Source organism: Marmota flaviventris, chromosome X (assembly GCF_047511675.1).
Source record: "Marmota flaviventris isolate mMarFla1 chromosome X, mMarFla1.hap1, whole genome shotgun sequence".
Taxonomy (NCBI): Eukaryota; Metazoa; Chordata; class Mammalia; order Rodentia; family Sciuridae; genus Marmota; species Marmota flaviventris.
Genome location: NC_092518.1, coordinates 121,231,791 through 121,252,759, shown reverse-complemented (window position 1 = coordinate 121,252,759; position 20,969 = coordinate 121,231,791). Strand labels below are relative to the sequence as shown.

Below are 20,969 nucleotides of genomic sequence, written 5' to 3'. Positions count from 1 at the left end.
TGAACCTTTTTTAGTTTTTTTTTTTTTTTTTTGTACTGGAGATTGAAATCAGGGGTGCTTAACCACTGAGAAACATCCCCAGCTCTTTATATTTTTATTTTGAAACAGGGTCTCACTTAGTTGCTTTGGGCCTCACTAAATTGTTGAGGCTGGCCTCAAACTGGTAATCCTTTTGCCTAAGCCTCTCAACCTGCTGGGATTTCAAATGTTTGGGACCATACCTGTCTTTCAGTAGGCCTTTGATGGCTTCCTTCAACCCTCCAACTACAGCTCCTGGAGTATCCTGCAGTCTTGGTGAGCTGCACATGTCTTCCTCAGCATGGTTGCAAAGAATAAAGTTGAAATGTTGCTGGAATGGTTGTTTGCCAGATGATAAGTATGGATATGCTCTAGAAGTCAAATGTCACATCTGGAAAGCCCAGTTCTCACAGCCAGAATAAACACCAGACATCAGAGTCACATGTTCATGCTACATGTGTTTACTGAGTACCTGCTGTGATTCAGTTTGCTGCCACTCTGCATTCCAGGAACCTGTTGGTCTTCTTGATTTTATCACTTATTTATCAATTAGAGCACCTAGTAAGAATTCCAGGCAGTTTTCAGTCCCCTGCTGAATGCATTGCCATCAATGCAGAAAGTCCCAGCTGCCCTAAAAATAAAGACAGAGTTAATGTACTCAAGTTGAAAGCACTTCACTTTCTTAGCACAGGTTGGAAGATGAGTTCTATTCCTGGTAACACAATGGCAATTGTGTTACCTTGGCTTTATCTTGGCCTTAATTTCCACATCTATAAGGGTGGAGTGAATTGGATACTGTTTAATGGACCTTTCCTCTTTAACATTCTTAGATTGTAAGCATTCAGAAATTGTTTAGAATTTGTAATTAAGCAATTTTGTAAACTGGCATGTCACGATCCAGGAGAGTAAGGGAATTGAAAGAAAATCAGAAGGAAATTTACTTCTGTCACCATAAAGTACCTAATATTAAAAAAAAAGAAACTAAAACCAATCATAGTTAAACACAATGACTGCACTATATTAACACACTTTTCTTCCCACAGCAAGGGTTCTATTTTAATCTGTCACTTATAATATTATAGCAGCATGTCTCAGTCTATTTAGGTTAAGTAGCTACAGCGATTTTGAAAGCACTAATGATCCCTATACGGCATCTGCAAATGCCCTAGCTAGGCAGAGCCCAGCCAGGTCCTGGCTCAGAGACTGCTGCTTCTTTTAGGTGGGCTTACAGCTCCCACATGTTTAGTGGTGATGGCATGCCACAGGAGACTTATGATGAATTCAGTCATTTTTGAGCTCATAGGAAAAGGGATAACCGTGGCTCAGTAATTTGTGGGCCCAAAAGCTCCTCCCTCTGCCACAGGGAAGGCCAATCACAGGAGGTATGAGGCCAGTTCCCCACTGCTCTCTTTGTAAGGGGTGGTCTCCATGGCAACAAGGCCAGAGCGTCTCTTTCCCAATTGCAGAGCCCTGGGGCTGTAGAGCTTTAGTTATTTAGATTTGAAGTAAAATATTTCACACATCTACTGGCATCCTCTTTAAACATAAGGTTGACAATTGTAGTGTCTCCTCTTTCCTTTAACCATTAATAACATAAGTAATTTCTTTCATGTGTTCCTGAAACCTAAATCTCAGGCATTGTTTTCATTTAAATATGTTCTCTTTTTGTGATACTCAATGTAAGACTAATCACTACTCTGCAATAAACATGGATTCAGATACTGTGGATTTCTTGAGCACCTACTGTTTATTAATGTGTTAGGCATTTCATAAAATAATTCACATACATTATTTAAGTCCCCAAATATATCCATGTTAACTCACATTTAATCAACATTATTGGTGTTTGGCACATAGTATCCACTGTCATTTGTTGAGTAAAAGACTGAAAAAAGCCAGGCATGGCAGGATATGCCTGTAATCCCAGCGACTCAAGAGGCTGAGGCAGGAGGATTACAAGTTTGAAGCCAATCTGGGCAATTTAGGGGGGGGACCTTGTCTCAAAATAATAAAAAGGATTGGGGATATAGCTCAGAGGTAGAGAACCCCTGGGTTCAATCCTCAGTACTACACATGTGAGCATTCTCACACACATACATACACAAAGACTCAAAAAAAAAAAAAAAAAAAAACAAATCACAGACTTTCAAGGTCACAAAGGCTTTTGGAGAGTATCCTGTTAAACTCTCTATACAAATGGAGAAATCAAATTCCATAAGGGGTTGTGACTTTTCCCAGGTGATATTCACAGCTAATTAGAACCCATGCCATCCTAGGTGTATTGCATTCAGACACATTGTTCCGAGTGTTTTGCTGAATGTAGCATTTGGGATACCTCTATGTGAACTATTTAACAAGAAACATGGAGACATTTGAAAATATTTCAAATTTTATTGATACTTATGTTTACAAGACTAAAGTAGGAGGACTTTAAATAAATCAATGAGTGAGGTGTGTCTGAGAGTATGGCGGGGGCAGGGGGTGGGTTCCAAACATGATTTTGTCAGTAGTTCCACATCAATCCAGAGTGACTGAGTCACATCAAATAAACTCACAAAAACTCAGTAGGAACTAGAACACCAGTTTATTAATTCATAAGTAGAATGACATGTTGGTTGGTCAGCAGCCCTCTAGGAAATTCAGTAGAGAAAGATTAATCATAATCACAAAGTTCCTTGGTAAACATGGAATCAAAAAAGGGGGAGTTGGTTATCTGGGTGTAATGACTCAGCTCTTTGAGCCTGTGTGCCCTTCTCCACTGATGTATATATTAGCCAAGAAGATGATGCTCATGGTCTCTGGTCTAGGAAACTTCTTGCTTGGCTCCAGGTAATGTTGGAGATATGCTGCTAGTTTCTTCCTTAAAGACTCTGCTAGTTCTTGGTTGCAAATGGAATGTTCTTTCTGTTAGCATTATTTTTTTCAGACAGGGGATAAAATACCTTGGTTGATGTCAGCTTTTTTAGTTAGTGACCTGCCAGCCTTGCCTTGATGGAACCATCCCCAGCCAGACTGCCATAATCACCTAGTGACAAACTCTTAGAGAACTGTTCTGGATGGCTCATTGAGATACACACACTAGCTTAATGCTCTGAAAGGAACTTTCCCCACATGTTCTGCAGTCACCTTCCTTCATCCCTATGTTATAAAAGTCAATCTGAGACTAAAATAAAAGAAAGCCAGGTTTTAATAGACACATACACCTATATACAGCAGTGAAACAGAATGCTCCCCTTACCACCTTTAATGACTGTGGAGGGGAAATGACCGAGAGGGAGTAAGAAAGAGAAAAGTTGATTTGGAGATTGGGAGTCAGAAAAGATAAAGGATTCAGGAATAAAGACAGAGAAAAATAAGAAGTGCTTCCAACAAGTTTTGACCTGTTAACTATTCCTATGTTCTCTTTATGAATGTGGTGTTGGCCTTGTGTTGGACTCAAGTAAAGATCCTGGATACTGACCTAATGAATGTTGATGTTTTGATGAGAGAGGCATGGAAGATTTAGAACATGGAATGCTGTTAAGGAGGGAGAATCAGGTGAGTTACCACAATGGAGAACCATAGAACCTGCTGGGCAGGGTGGAGAACTTCACAATTTTGGTAAGGGCTGAGCCCTTTGAAAATGGTGATGATTTCCTACCACACTGCATTTCTCTAGTGATTACATTTTCTAATCTACTTCTTCTAGTAAAATATAAATTCTAGATGGAATTCTCCCCTGCAAAGAGAAAAGGCAATGTTTATAGAAGTATATATTTAAATTCAACAAGACACAAGGAAGTTAAAGGGCCCAATCCAGTTCCAATCCCAATGAATCAACCGTGGAAATGCATTTTTCATTAAGCGAGCTTTGTCTTTTCCTTAATCCAATTGACATACCGGGATACCTTGGTATATATTCCATATTTGCCTTTCATTGCACATTCTTCACCCCAGCTAATAATGCCAGTTAAGAAACTGGTCCCTTCCACTTCAGTAACATGGGGTCCCCCACTATCTCCTTGACATGAATCTCTACCTCCATCATGGAAGCCAGCACAGAACATGTTATTATAGATGGTGAACTTTGTGGACCGAAGGCATGTGGCTCGGTCAACAAGTGGAACTCTAAGATATTGAAGAATTGAAGCTGATCTCCCTCTATTGAAGATTCTTCCCCAGCCACTCACGTAGCCAGATCCAAATTTGAGGAAGATATTTGTGTATTCCCTGTTGGCAATGCAAATAGGTGTTACATAGCTGTTTAGTATTAAGGGTTCATCCAGTTCCAGAAGGGCAATGTCATGGTTGTACTTATTAATAGTTGCATTGTAGTTGTGGTGAGGAATAACTCGAATCACATTTCGCTTTTGCTCTGTATCTTCTTTCTCTTCGATGTTATATTCACCTATTGAAATAAATTTCATTTTCAGTCACAGATTTTTCATAGAAACAGATTTTCCATGTGTCTACTTGGTATCACTGAAAACTGGCAACCAAGTCTCAAAATGTTACCAAATCTTACATGTTTGATGGGGAAATTGATACCACAATAAATAATTGTATCCTATTGAGATGAGTGCTTTAAGTATTCATCAAAAGAACTATGGGGCTTGAAGGATGGAGCAAGTTTTGAAATTATATCCCCTCTACCACTGGCCCAACTTAATTAGTAACAATCCTATTGGATCTTAGTAAAATATGATGTATCAATCACATAGAAGGTTTAGCAATTGCATAGATTATTATCCTTTTGTTTATTTACCTGCAACAACCTCGATTTTAACACCAGGCTCAATACAGTGGGCAGCAGTTACAACCCATTTTTCATTGATGATGGAGCCACCACAGAAGGCATTGATTTTACCATTCAAAAGGACCTGTGGAAACAAATTAAGAATCTTACTGCACAATATATTTGTTCCAGAACAAAATAAATACATGTGCTATTAACAGGAGTAGGCAGAAAGTTGGCTTGTAGGCACTGGCAGAAATGGCGAATTTCTGCAAGGTGTCACCTTTGTGGATGAATTAGTGTTTCTGAAACTCAAACCAAAAAGCCATTTCTGTAACTATCTTGAGGAAAATGCACACTGAGAGACAGGAGAGATTTGGGGCCTTCGAGTTCCTTTCCCAGGTGAGTCAGATTTTCGGATGGCACAATTGCTTCATGGGATACAGCATGTATTTTAGGAAACACACTGACAACTCCTCCAGATGAATAGGGATATTGAGTCTCCTGTCTCTGTGTGTGTGGAGATCTCTTTGCTATAGATAATTTGAAAAAGAAAAGATGATATATTCTTCCAGGAGTACTTTCAAGCCCCTTCCAAACTGGAATAGTATGAACTAGACTTAATGCCTCTATCAGGGCTGTGCATAAAGCCACCCAAGCGGTGGGGCACAGCAGGACTCGCAAGCTCCTTCCATTCTCTCCTATCCATACCCCACCCTACCTGGCTGAATATGTAATCTGCCTTTGTCTTAAAAGGTCTAGTTAGCTGTGCTTTATTTTAGCTGGGCAAAGATGTCCATTCATTCATCTGTATATTTGCTGCACAATCACAGAGGACAACGAATATTTCCAGCACCTTAAGGTCTAGATCAAGTTAGAGAATTTCAGGTCCAATGTAAGTGAGGGCCTTTCTCCATCTAAATTTTCCCAAATAAAGCTGAGATATGTGAACACTAGAGGGCACACTCAACATTCAGTAAACTCTTCAGGAGCCCATGAGCTCTTTGTGAACGGATGCACTATTCCTAAGGCACTGGTAGCCCTAGGCATAAAGTCATTCATAAACAAGGGAAAGCAGATGGTCAACTCCTTTATGTGTTGGTCAGAGATAGTCCCTGGGGCATGTTCTTTTGAAAGTTCTTCCAGTCCTGAATTCAGCGTACTGAACACCTACTATGTGCTAGCACTGAAGCACAGCTCATAACAGGCTTCATGATCTTTTCCAAACTCTGGCTCTCCCTTTCCGTTGCTTTTTATCTTAAAAAAGCTGTAAAACTACTGAAAAACCTCAAATAATAATATAATAAACATCAGTGTGTCCACCACCCAGATTTAACAATTATTCTAATTTTTTGAATATATATTGAGTGCTTATTTGGGGCCAATCCTTGTACTGTTTTGTATACATTTTATATCAAAACATAACATCCTCAAAGAAAGGCAGTAATAAAAAAAATGCTATCTCACAGGGTTATTTTGAAGATTAAAGGAGATAAGTTGTGTAAATTGCCCAGCACTTTGGCCAGTATATAGATAATACATGTTAACTATCTTTATTGAAAAAAAACATAATATCCTTATGGAGTGATAGTAATATATCCATCCATAGATGTTCAAACTAAGGTTTAGAGATATATATTAATTCCCCTCAAGTTAGCTAGCAGGATATAGAACCAAGTCTGCCTGACTCCAGTATTTGTACCTCCAGTATCTCTTTAAATATGGTCTATGGACCAAGGCAGGAGAATCACCTGGAGTGCTTGTAAAGTGCAGATTTGCGAGCTTATTGAGACTTAAAATATTTACTGCTAGGGGCTGGGGAAAATGAAGCTCTCTAGAATATTCTTACGTATGATTAAGTTAGACAAGTGTATTGCACTACTGGATCAGAATTCCCAAGGCTTGGTAATCTTTGTTTTAATAATGCTCACCCCATTGTATCAACATACTTTTTGTGGGGGGAGGGGTATGAGAAACAGAAATGTGAAGTCTTTTGTTCCAAAGCCAGGAAAAAAAAGTGTCACTGAAGATACTAAAATACAATTTTTTTTCTTTTCTTCAGTGATGTTTCTTGAAATGTTTGTTTATTTTTCTTTTTTTAGCTTGATATTTAATATCATGCTCCCTTTGGCATGGGGATATTTGCTAGGAGAGTGTAGACCTTTACAGGTGCCCAGGGGTGGCACTCTACGTTCAGCACACACACTCCCTGTCTGCCAGCCACAGGTCACTGGACTCTATCATGGGAGGGTAAGTCAATCTTTCTTTGCCAGGGGGCCTACGGTACTACTGGTATTCCTATTGCAGCAATCAAGGCAGAGAGATAATTCCCAAGGGATTGCAACATTCATGTCAGGATGTACCCAAAAGGGAAACTGGCAAGAGGCTTGCCCCTAGCATTAATCCTTTAATTGTTCTGTAGCCCATTCCTGGTCCAGAGATGCCTATGGCCATGTCCCTTCCCCAGATAGCACAGAGTGTGTGCACCTGACCTCAATCCTCCTTGTGTCTGGGCCCAGGTCCTTGCCAGGGGAGAAGGGTGGCAACAGTAGTTGGGTAGAGACAAGGAGGAGATGTATGTCTGGGCACCAGGGGTTGGGGGTGGCAGTGGTCATTGGGCAGGTGTGGAAGGGAGAGGCAGGGCTGGCTAAGGCACCAGGGGTAGAGGAGAAGGAGGTGAAGAAACTTTCTAGGAAGTGGTGAGAGGTGGAACTGCAGTAATCCCAGGTTCCAAGGCCCCAGTGCATGCTCTGTTGTCTCATCAGACTTCAGTTACACAGCACAAATGCAATGTATTAAACTCTAGATATGCCACCCTTCTCAGTATAGAGCCTTCTGTAAGCATACTGGTTATAAGACCATGTGTGAACTCTGACCCCAAGTGATTATTATCACCAAGAAAATGTGGGCAACATGATTCTATAATGGACATGATGATTACAACTGAATGCATCTGTTCAAGCAGGTGGAAATAAGAGTTTACCAGCCTGGATATCACATTGTTTCCCCTCCAGCCACTATTTGAGGCAGGGCAGAGGTTTGTTTGTGGAAGCTGGGAATCTCTCAGTTTAGTGGGCTACTTAGGTCAGACTGAATGAATCCACAGCCTCTGGGCACAGAGACTGTGATGTAGTTTGTCTGACTCCTGCCAAAGACTCGCTGCCTGATGTTTCTATTGCTTTCCAGTGGATGTTTGAGAAATACGGTTGTTCTTTTAAGCCCAAAGAGAATTCTTTGCCAATCCCTGATGGGTGTTAGAAATTTTAGCAAACATCTTTGCCAAAAAAAAGACCTCAAATATATTATTTTGCATTTAAAGATATTACAATTGGTATGGTTTTGGAATGCTTTCTTGGCTACCTCTGGACCAAATCTATATAAATATTAGATATTTGGGGGATGAGCTTTGTACTTGGCCAAGGACAAGTTCATGTTAAGACACCACTTCAGAGAATGATGGAGGAAATGGGAAGGCATATGTTGTGAGCAAGATACCTGAGTTCTGATCTGTTAAACATTTTCATGGTAGCCACAGCCTAACAGGAGCCTGTTTTTCCTCTTTTGGACACACACACACATACACATCAAACACAAATACATTCATCTACAAAATACATACTCACAAAATTGCACTTATACTCTTCCTGAAAATGCCAGTCCAGAGTACCAGTGGTTGCCCTGTTGTTCTCTTTCCAAGTGTTAATTCCAACCTAGCCTTTCCCTGTGATTTCAGCAAAACTTTTATTCTCCTTCTGTCACTCACTCCAACTTTTCAATAACACTTTTTTTCTGTATCTTTACTCTCTCATATACAAAGTAAAACCATTTCTACATGACCTATAACTTGCTATGCCCACAGGCATGATTCAGTCAGCCCATGGCCCTATGTCATTTTGCTGGGCATAGAGGGGATACTCACTTTGGTTTTTAGTGGTTAACTTGAAATATGACATTATTTCAAATATACCATTATTTCAATTAGTTAATATTGAAATATATTTCATCAAACAATCTTAGAGTATAATAGTCTAAATATTCTGTCCCAACTAGCTTTGTGGGGCCTGGTGTGATTATATATATCATGTTCCTATTTATCACCTGAGCTAGGAATAATACAGGGTTATCTTTTTTTCAAGAGACTATCTTTCTGTTTTCATGTAAGATACCCCTCCACACAAAAAGCTGTGATTTATACAAATGGTAACTCCACCCGCTATCTGCCATTGACATGTGTCCTATTTGAATCATTGTAGCTAGCAGTATAGGGCAAGAGTGCAGGCAAATTTAAAGATAGCTGAAAGCCAGAGCTGAGGGAAGCTGAGACTGGGGAAAATGTTAAGATACTTTAAAGATTTAGGCCAAGAATAGAATAAAGAATGGACAAACTGCTTCTTCAGACATTTTCTATAGGTTAAAATAGTTAAATATTAGGAAATGCATATGATACAACATAATATGAGGACAGCTTACACTTGGCTTCCATATTATTCCTTTTTTTCAATGTGGTAGAATGATCTTCAGACTATTAAATGTGGAATAAATATGCTTCATACAGAACTGAGACTTATGATAAGACAGAAAATAGAGTAGGTACTTCACCTACAGAGCTAATCAGATCTTAACCCAAAGCAGTTCTTGGGTCAGTTTGTGCATGCTCAGAATTGTCAGATGGCAGGATCATGGGCTTGGGACCAAAACCAAATTAAAGCTCTAGAATCCCTGAAAAACATATCACTCTTTCAAACCTGTCGTCTCTCCGTCTGTATGTATATACACACTTATATAAGCACATGTGTATATATGAAATATATACACATATGTATGTGTTTTGCAGTGCTGGGGATAAAATCCAGGGTCTCTAACATGCTAGGCAAGTGCCCTACCGCTGAGCCACATCTCCTGCCTCAAACCTCTAACCTTTTTTGTTTGTTTGTTACAAGAGGTTGAACCTAGAGGCACTTAACCACTGAGCCACAACCCCAGATATTTTTAGAGAAGGGGTCTCGGTAATTTTCGGAGGCTGGCTTCGAACTCGCGATCCACCTACTCAGCCTCCTGAGACACTGGGATTAGTGGCGTGCACAGCCGCATTCGGCTCAAACGTCTCAGTTTTGCGCTGTTGATGAAACCAATCTGGTAATATAGGCGTTGTAATTTCCCTGTTCTCTATAATGTTCAAAGGTTTTCTTCCCTTTGTAACTTGGGAAATTCAAGTCTTGTTTCAGTTTCCCATTCCACGAGATATGGTAACTCTAAGAAAATCTCCTTTCTGTTTCCATGTAGGGCACTTAACCTTTTACTTTCTTTCTTCTTCTTAAGTGTCCCTTCTGGGGCCTGCATCCTGCCCCTCCCAGCCCAAGCCAGCTGGGGGCGGAGGAGAGAGATGGAAGAAGACCCCAGCTGTGACTCCTCCCCCCCAGCCCACCCCTCCCAGCCTAACAACTCTCCGAGGGGGAAGCGCCCGAAGCACTTGCGCCTCTGGCATTCGGGCTCGAGCCCAGAACGGGGCGGGCTGCACCGCTCTAGAACCGTTGGGGGCTGCTGGGAGGCAACCATCTCCTGCGATGCGGCTGGGTTAGCCCTTTCCTCTGGCCCAGCAGACTGAGGTGGAAGCCGGAGAGTGAGGTAAAAAAATGAGGCTACGGTTGGGACGGCGTCCCTGCTGTCCCTCAGCCTGCTCTCGTCTCCAGCCGGGTGAACCAAGTCCTATGAACTCCTCCCGGGGCCACGCAGCCTCTGCTGTCTGTTCCCAGGAACAGAACACCTTTTCCCGTAGGCAGTTCCACAAATATTTGTTCTACCCACGTTTCCTCCCAAAGCCACCCAGCCTAGCACCCAGCACTGGCCGGAATCTGCCTGCAAACTTCCCGCTAAGACCGCAGGGTGAACCCGCCCCCCCCCCCCCCCCCCGCCCCCCGTGGGTCTCGCTGACAGCTCACCAACACCTTTTTCTTTTGACAGACTAAAAAAAGCTTTCTCAGTCCATTCAAACTGTTCATTACTCCTGGTGAAAGTGAACTCTATGTCCTTCTTTGTGGGATTTCTTCACCCTGAGTGATCACTTTATCCCTCACCCCTGCCAATTTGAAAGATGAAAGAATCAATTCTGAATAGAAAGGCTTGTATGAAACATGAGCACTTCCAAACACACTCTTTTCCAGATGATATTCTAAGTAGTATTTCATATTTCAGAGCCAGAAGTATAATATGGTGGCCACTGAAACCTCAGTTGTTGTTTCCTTTCTCTTGGTCTTTAAAAAAATTTTTTTAGATGTTGATTATTTTATTCATTTATTTATTTCTGGTGCTGAAAATTGAACCTAGTGCCTCACACAAGCTACCCAAGTGCTCTATCACAGTGCTACAACCCCAGACCCTGGTTGCAATCTTGTCTGCAACACATCTAGTATTTCCCATTCTATACATTAACCATGGTGTGGCCGAGATGGCCTTTCCACCAAGGAGGAAAGATTCTGGCTTGTTTTATTTACTGTTCATCTTTGTCTAAAAGTGCCTTTTGGACATTCAGGTAATCTCCAAGTTTTGAAAACCAATAACCTTTCCTGGGGAACTGGGTAGGTGTGGAGAGAACATTCTCTGTTGAGGAAGGAAACAGTGTAGAGTCTTTCTCAAGTATACTAGAAAAAGCTTAGTACTTTGCCTTTAGAAAAGAAGAAAATCTAGTGCTTGGTACACCCATAGTCAGTAGTCTTAGTGCATATGGGAGAAATAGGGAGTGAACATGTGTGCACACATGAATTTGTGAGTAATCATGAACATTCCAAATGATCTTAGCTAGGCAGGACAGGAAAAGACCACAGGTCTTTTGTAAGTGTGCAGTGAGAAGAATACGAAAAGATTTGGAATGATGTGTATCATATCTTCTCACAGAACTGCAACCACAATCTATTAGTCTTTTCTACTTAAAAAGGAAATAAAATGTCTGCCCAAGTTGCTTTCTTTTAGGAAAGGCATTGTATTTGTTAAAACACTGCCAAGCATCTGGTTTAAAGAGGATTGGTGGGAAATAGACATTATGTGACTAAATAGAGACTTTATCCACCCCTTCTCCTGTTTTGGTTCTCATTTAATTATATTAGCCATTTCATTTCTGGGATGACAAGGGGGCAATGCTAAACTCACAATGCATGCATCCTGGGATTTAAAAAGAAGTTGGATTTTTTAAACGGGAAAGCAATGGGGCTAGGTATGTAGCTCAGTGGTAGAGCACTCCAAAAAAAAAAAAAAAAGGAAGTGATGTTCTGAACTAATAACACAGGCCCCCTGGCTTCTCTACTATAAACACTGCTTTATGTCCCACAAGCCCAAGGAGGATAATTGTCATAAAGTAGGATCTTTTGTTATAACCACCTTATTCTTTTTTTTTTTTTTAAGGTTTTTTTTTTTTAATCTTATTTTTTTTTGGTGGGGTTCTTTTTTTTGTCTTTTTTGGAACTGGGGGTCGAACCCAGGGCTTTGCGAATGCAAGGCAGACGCTTTGCCACTGAGCTACATCCCAGCCCTATAACCACCTTATTCATGTAAATCACATACTTAACGAATGAAAGTGCAAATAAGAAAAAGAGAATGAGATATGTGGATGTTAAGTAGAATGAAAATATAATCAGAGTGTACCAAAAAGAGGTTGTTCAAAGAAAGGTGAGTGGACAAGGTCAATTTTAGCAGGACTACAAAGAATGGTAAAGACGTGGATGAGTAAAGGGAGGGCGGTATGGTAGGTGAGGGAAAGGGCACTGGTAGGGTGCCTTTAAGTGGGGACACAGGGACATACAGTGTAATTTATTGGCTAGAAGATCAGGTCCAACAAAATACTGTTTTTTTAAAAAAAGCAAAGACAAAAGGAAGGAAAATATGTCTTGGTTGTAATGTTGTATTACCCTGTGGTACCTTTCTCTACAATGTCCCCATGTCCTGAGGTCTATGTTTAATATCTTTCATTTATTATGTTGGAAAATGGCAAGTATTCTGAAGAATGGATAGATACATAGCTAGTCTAAGAAAATTTCAGTGGTGTTAAACCTGGAGACATTTATCTGGCTTTAATTGTTACCCATTTGATGATTGCAAAGTCTTTAAAGCTACCACTCTGTGATGGCAGAATTTCAAACCTCAGTAGAGAAAATATTTTGGAGTGAAGCATCCTTGAAATAACTACCAAATATGATCGTGGCCACTAGGGAGTTTTAAATTAGACTAAACTAATATATATATGCACTCTCCAATAGAAATTTACGCAGTGATGTAAGTATTCTATTTACACCTGCCCTGGTCAGTATAGTAGCACTCACTACATGTGGCTATTATGCACTGGAAATGTGGTGGGTGTAATTAAAGAATTGAATTTGTAAGTTTACTTACTCATAATTAATTTAAGTAACCACATGTGGCTAGTGGTTACCATTTGGACAGCACAACTTTCCATAAGGACCAGCCTGGCTCCTTGCCTTGAGGTGGGGAGGAGGTGGCTTATCCCTTCTCACAGATGGAATCACTTAGGCTTTAGCTATAGGCATAGTTACAACCCTGGTTTTGCTACAAATCTAGCTGTTGGTAGTTACATAAAAATGTGCATAGGTAGTTCTGTTTATGTAGGTTGTCTGTAGAACACCCTGGAAGAAACTAGGTAGAAAGAGTCTACTGTTTGGTGTTTTGAATGCTGGATTATGTAATATGTTTGTTTCCTTTGCAAATTGTAAGTGTGCCTCAGAATCACCTGGAGGGCTTGCTTATACACAGATGCTGGGCCCCACACAAGTGATTCTGATTCAGTAGATCTGTGGTGGAGCATGAGAAATTGCATTCTTAATAAGTTCCCAGGTGACTCTACTGCTACCACACTGAAAACCAGGTGAGTATTGGATCAAGCCCCCATTTCATGTCCTGACTCTAAGAACTATTCTTGCCTTAATCCTTCCTACACGAGTCCTTTGCTCCCTTAAAAATAATCCAGTTTCTCTGGGCCAAGAAACTTTTTGACTCTCACCAGTTTCCCCAGGGGCTGAGCTGGAGCAGTACCTTGAACTCTAGTACCTGTGACCTCTCTTCCAGACCTCCCTATTGTTGACCAGTTAATTGCTTGCTGGAATCTTGCTGTGTTCTTTCTTTGGTGCCAAATTCTTCTTGACCTTTAATGGTAGCTGTCCCTGGACTTCTCTTTCCCCAGATGCTCATCTATCAGGACTGTCATGTTGCTTACTGCTGAAACTTAACTAAATACTTGTCTCACCCTCACAGGTCTTGCCAGTGGCCTAGCTTCAGCTTCCCACCTGGCCTGTCTTTTGCCAGCTGAACTCCAGTTTTGACACACTATCAGTATAGAGTACCTGCCAAGGGAATTGACCTGGTTTGGCGTTTTCTCCACCAACAACCCGAGTGAAGTCATTAGATGGCTCGGTGCTTTGAGTGATGTTATCCAAAATGCCTTCTTCAGCTTCAGTAGAATTCTCATAGTCCATATTAGAAAAAATAGTCTCAGCACGGGTGAGCTTCTTAGAAGTGTATGACACAGAAATTCTTCCACATGGAAATGGCACTAGAAAAATAGAAAAAAAATATTAGTATTCCAATATTTTTCATTGGCTAATGGAAGATATATTATGAAAATGGAGAATGAGGCCGATCCCTGTCACTTCTGAGAAGCAGGCCCATCAACATTAAAAAATCTAATCAATGAATATAGTTGATTGCATTATTTTCATGGAAAGTTTTCAAAACCTTCATGGAAAGAACATTTGGCTCCAGAATCCATCATCTTGATGGAAATAGGTGTTCTGGAATCAAATTTGGTAGGACTTTATAAAAAGTCTAATGACTTTGTTTAGTTTCTTTACTAACGTTGTACTTCCAGGTGCTGTCCCTGAATGGAAGTTGAGTGCTTTGTGCCATTAGATTAATGGGACTAATTAGTGAATGGCACTTCTGCTGGTTATCATTAACAGGATTTCTTGACTAGAATGCCCTCTAGTATCCAAGGTGGATTTCATGTGTTTGTTGAAGTGAGATCATTTTGGTTCAATTACCTGGCTGTCAATTATTAACCAAAAAGTTTACTAATATGATTATCACAGCTGTATTTACCTGGAACCTGAACACCTCTTTGAGTTGGTTTATTCCCTGTCCCCTGGCCCCCAATCATCTACAGCTACACTGGGGACTACCAAAATGGAAATTTGTAGTCAAACAAAGTCACCTTATACTTCATTTTCATTTCTCACTTTCCTCCTAGCCACTTTCCTTATAACAGACATTTCTATAGCAACCAGCTGTGGGAAAGTATCATGAAGGCAGCATGTGGTTGAGAAAACAGGAAATTAGTTTCAAAATACTTATGTATAAATATACATGATCAACAATGGTGAGAGAAAAGGGACCATTATCTTTGAAAAGGCAGAAAAGCTTATTTTAGGTTTGGCCTACTTATTCTGCTAAAGCAAAGGCTACATTCAAATATAACTCATAATAGTTGGAGGTGGCTCTCAATTCTTTTTCTCTCTTATAGAAGGGCTTATAAGGGCTTAGCTACTATGCCATTTGTCTACACTGGAAAGTAGCTTTTTAAAGTTAAATACACAAGTGTGTGTGTACACTCATATATATACACACACTCCTCCCAGGAAGGAAAGCTTTAAGGCAGTATATGTGAAGAACCAGGCAGAAGATTAGGTGGACAAGCCCTAAAGCATTAGAGATTCTTTATTTTAGTTGCAGTATGTATATTCCTGGATTCTGGTCTTTACTTTAATTTCCTCTGCCTGATGCATTGCTGAATTAGGTATTGAACCCAATTACATAGGAATGGTGCATGATTTAATGCACCAATTTAATAAAATAGCAGGCTTTAGAAATGCAAAAGAAATTATATGTAGCTTGCTTCAAAAAAGTGTCTCATTCATCAAATATAATTAATCATGCAAAGCCTAATGTTTTTCAGAACAAAGTTTCTACTGCCTTTGTCTTCAGAGAAGAGCAGCATGAGAGTGGAGTACAGATGTGCTGAATATACCAATCAACTGTCAACGTGGTGGCATGGTCAGCATGACTGAGAAACATTGCTTTATTCCTTCTGTAACATAGTGCTGATCAGCCTAGCAGAACTTAAACAGTTAGTTGCTGGAAACATTCTGACACTCTGTATAAACTCAGCTTAAGGCTCAAAGTCAGAAAATAACTTTCTTAGAATACACTAGTCAGGCCCTGACAGTCTCATGCTTAAAATTCACCAGCCTTCTACTAGAAGTCCATCACTCAATTATTTGTGAATCTTTTCTGGTACAGTACTATATTACTACATTAATTTGACTTGATGAATTACAAATATATACAGAAATCTCACAAATCAATTGCTTTGTGATTTAAAGGTCAGAGAAAAAAAATTGACACAAAAAAGACTGTGGATAATAACAAAATTTATATTTAAATTGATGATATAATTTTGAAAAATAATTTGTCCATTTCATGCTATTGATCTTTTGTTTGATTTCAAAGGAAGTACGTGCAAGTAGTGATTAAAATTAGGGAGTTAAAATGCCAAAGGTTAAAGTATATGTTTTCTTAAAAAAAAAAAAAAAAACTTATTTAGATTTTGACCTGCTGGTTCACATGACTTTTGGTTTTCTGCAAGTCGGTATCCCTCAGTACAGGAACAAACCACCTTACTATCAGTGCCTGTTTTACAAAACTGCTTGCATCTGCCATTCTTGATGTTGCATGTTGCATCTGGAAGAAAGCAAAATAGCACTATTTAACACGCCTTTCTGAAAAGTACATGGAACTACTGACTCACATATGGGTCAAATGTAAGCTGGGAGTATTTATGGTGAGAAGCTTGGGAGCCTGGAGTAAATAACGGGAAGAAAAATAATATTTTCAGGCATAAAATAGTGGCAGTAGTATTTAGATTTGGTGTAAAGCTAAATGACTAGATATTCTATTTTCATTAAATCATGGACTGCAATTAAAATCCTACTTACTGAAATGTAACACAAATTCAGAAAAGAATATAAAACTTTTGTATGAATTTTCACACAGCAAATGAATCTGTTTAAATGCTGCACAGATCAATACATAGGACATTATCAAAACCCCCCAAATTCTCCTGACACTCCCTCCTAATCACTCCATCTTTCTTCCTTTTCAAAAGTTACCAGTTCCTGAACTTCATATAAATACTCACAATATGTACTCTTCTGTATCTTTCATTTAACATTTTAACTATAGATTCATCTATGTGATTTTGTATTGCTACAGTTTATTCACATTGTTGTGTAGTATTCCATCATTACTATTACAACTTTATTCAGCCATTCTACTATTAATAGATATTTGTGTTGTTTTCAGTTTTTGGCTTTTATATATAATGGTTTAATCAACATTTTGTACATATATTTGGTAATATAAGAATGTGATTTTACTGGATTTATGTGTATCAGTCAAATTATTGGATCATATGTTTAGGTTTAGTAGATACTGCCAAACAATTTTCTGAAGCAATTGTATAAATTTAAATTTCTACCATCAGTGTATAAGAGTTCCAGTGTGTGTGTGGCGGGGCGGGGGGGGGGGGCGCAAATATCTTCTTTCACTCTGTGACTTGACTTTTCTCTCTAGTGTCATTTTATCATTTTTTTCCTTTGTGGTGCATACTTTTTATATGCTATTTAAGAGACTTTTTGCTTATCCCAAGTTCATGAATTTAAAAGCTTAGTGTTTTATGGTTCACATATAGATCTTGAATCCACTTGTATTTGATTATGATACATGGTATGTTGTAGGGATGTATTTGCCCTTCTATGGATATATAATTGATCCCTCACTATTTGTTAAAAGAGCAATCATTCCCTACAGTGGCACCTCTGTCATAAATCAAGTTTCCATATGAGTGTATGTATGTTTCTGTACTCTCTGGTGTTCCATTGATCTATTGTCTACCCTTGTGTTAATACTACACCATCTTAATTAACATGTCTCTCTAACTCTTGTAGTAGTACTTTTACTACTACAATTTTATTCTTTCTCAAAATTGTCTTGGCCCTTTGTATTTCCATGTATTTACATTTTAGAACTAGCTTGGTAGTCCTACTCCATGTATACAAAAAATATGCCTGCTGGAATTTTGATTGGTGTTGCACTGAATCCATTAGGAGATAATTGTTATATTTACTGTATTGTATCCACTAATCCATGAAGATAGCCTATCCATTCATTTATTTAGATCTTCCTTAATTTTCTCAAAATGTTCCATATTTTTGTGTAGAATTTTTTCACATATGTATTACTTTCATTCCTAAGCATTAATTTTTTATTCTATTATAAAACTTCTTTTTAGTCTTGGTTTGACCATGTAACCAAGCTTGGACAACTGGATGCTCCCATCTGAGCCTCTGAATTTGGAGTGTATGATCAAAGAAGCTGACACATCATAGAGCTCAAACCCAGGGCAGAAGGGACACCCCTAATCCAACTGTCCTGTGTATGACTTCATTGTATTTCTTTCCTTCATTTTAACATTGTTCTATACTATTTTCTGAGCACAGTTCTCCAGACTTCTCATAAATTCTGTAAATTCTCCTTCCAATATATTTATTTTTTGCCTAAGTTTCAAAAAAAATCTAGTCAGAACATATCCATATTTTACAAATAAGGAAAATTAAAAGTTCAGAGAGTTAAATTGATATGCAGTTCCATCCAGATTTAAAAGCTAGTGACCTTAACCAATACTCTGTGATATCGCCTTTATTTTGTTATTTATTGTTTGTTTGATCCATTTTGTCAACAGAATCATTTTTACTAGCTCCACATTGAAACGCAAAATATCAGTATAAGAAAGCTACATGTGCATACATTAACATTCAATCTTCTCCCATAAATACCTGGAAACTGATATTTACTAACATGTAATCATGTACTCAGTGCTTTTAAAAATATTATTTAAATTTGTTGGTGACAATTATATTGCATACACATGTAAATTTGTATTGCATACTACAGAAAATAAAATATATCAGGCAAATAAAAAAACAAACTTCTTTTTAAATTCTTGCTGTATATAGGCACATAATCAATATTTGTATGTTGACTATATGTCCAGCAGCCTTTCTATATATTTCTTTGAATTATTTAGGTGCTTTGGGTTTTCTATATGTGCGATCATTTTTCTGAAAATTACACTTTTATTACTTTTAGCAAACAAGAAAAGCAGCAACAATCTCTTAATTTTCTGTAGATACTGCCGTCTACACTGAGGTGTAGTATTTGTTGCTTAGTTATTCTAGAAGTTGCTTGGCTTCCAGAGCTAGCCAGTTTGACAAGTTACCTCCAGAAGTAGAAGCTGGAGATCTCTAGAAATAGCAGTGTTGGGGAGTCCATAAGGGCCTATAAGCAACGTGAAGATAAGTATAAAACACAAGGGGACAAAATAGGATCTTTTTAAATGCTAAAGATATTATGTGTTGACAGTGCTAAGCATTCCATTCTTACTCTCCTGTGAAATCTCCCATATTAATATGAAATATCTTTCTTTGTCTCCTGTAAAGCTTTTCATCTTGGATTCTATTTTGTCTGATGTTAGAATTGCTTTGCTGGTTTTCTTTCTGTTAACATTTACCTGATAATTCTTTTTATATCCATTTCTTTTAGTCTCCTGGTGTAATTTTATTTTAGGGATCTCTTTTGTCAACAATATGCAATTAAATTTTAACTCCATACTGAACATTGTCATTAATAGTTTAGTTGAACCCCAATTCACATTAATTGTGATTCTTAGTATAGTCAGTTTATTCCTGCCATCTTATTTTGCATTTTCAGATTATTGTGCTTTCTTTTGTTTCTCCTATGCCATCTCAATAACAGAAAGTAGCATGGTTCAGGGCTTACTAGTGAGACCTGCTGAGTTAAGAAAAGTAGGCTCTGCCCTTAGGCCTCTATCTCTAGCACAGTATCAGAATCCAGTGAATATAAGACACCTTCTACTTATATACTCAACTACTGTACACCTTTCAATAGAAATGCTTAGAAATGCTTGGTGCAGTTATCATGGACAGTTTGACAATGAGTGACTATATTAGATGCCTCCGTGTACCACCTTTATTACCACCTCTCAACCTTATCTGTCTTTTACTAGTACTGTAGTGATGAGCTCTACATGTACTTCTACTGACTTCACATGAGAGCAGCTTTGAATCATCTTGGCTTATATCTGGTCTAGGTGCCTTTCACATCTTGCCTTGGGGCTTCCCTGATGAGGTGTGGGATGCTATATGACTCTCTGGGTGCCCAAGCATACCCAGTTGGGAAATGGTAATGTCCTATAGGCTGAACTTTTGACCAATGGGAGAGATGCTGATGGATAAATTATTTCACCTCTTCTTGTCTTTCAGGTGGACTATCCTGAGATCAGTGCACCTGGCTTTTGAAGATAATCCCAGGAGATCCAGCAGACAGCTACAGTTATAGGCAAGTAATCGTATTACTGATTCTCTTATTGGTTCTCCTTTCCTCACAGACTCACTCTCCTGTCCCTAACACTTTCCCCCTAGGACTTCACATTCTAGTAAATAAATTTATGTTAAGAGGTCCTTTATTATGGGGGAACTCAAGCTAGCAGAGTGACTATATGGTATTGGAGAATATCATGAATTTTAAGTGGTAAATCTAAATTTTAAAACTCTCATTTATATATGCTAGCACACAGCTAAATTAATAATTAATTCATAGTCCTTACTGATACTTTAGGAAATAAAGGGAGGCAAATCAGCTCTCATCAGGTGAACAAAGGTACCAGTCTGAGCTTTAATCTTTGCTACCAATAATCCACCAAGTGTGTGATCCAAAAAGATGACATTTTGTCTTTTTTATTTACTTATTTTTAGGACTATTTTTCTTAACAAATGCTGATAATATCCCTAGCTCTTTGCTTGTTTCTGGCTATCATATTGCTGCTACAAGAAATGCTAAGGTGTTCAGCCAAATCAAATACCACCTGTGGAAAGTGTTCAGTCAATATGAGATTGTGATAAGTTAACAGAGGTGGGTGGTAGGAGTAGCCTTGTTTTGTCCCAGGGAATGCACAATGGGAATGAATAAATGTGGTGTGTTTTTTTTTTTTCCCAATTCCCATTCTGTGTCCTTGACTAAGTAACCAGACCTCTTGATCATTGGAAAAATGAGGAACATTTGTCATTGCCCTTTGTGAACCTGAATGTTACTGCCTCTCTTGATC

The 20,969-nt window shown here is 38.8% G+C and overlaps 1 protein-coding gene across 1 annotated transcript in view; it reads right to left on the bottom strand.

The window, feature by feature from the left end:
- Positions 1-3,857: 3,857 nt before the first annotated feature.
- Positions 3,858-20,969, bottom strand: part of F9 (coagulation factor IX) — a 29,985-nt gene continuing 12,873 nt past the window's right edge. The window contains exons 5-8 of the mRNA XM_027940182.2: positions 16,340-16,468; positions 14,077-14,285; positions 4,763-4,877; positions 3,858-4,405 (exon numbers count right to left, since the gene is read on the bottom strand). Of these exons, the coding sequence (XP_027795983.1) occupies positions 3,858-4,405; positions 4,763-4,877; positions 14,077-14,285; positions 16,340-16,468 (1,001 nt within the window). The remainder of the gene's footprint in view (positions 4,406-4,762; positions 4,878-14,076; positions 14,286-16,339; positions 16,469-20,969) is intronic.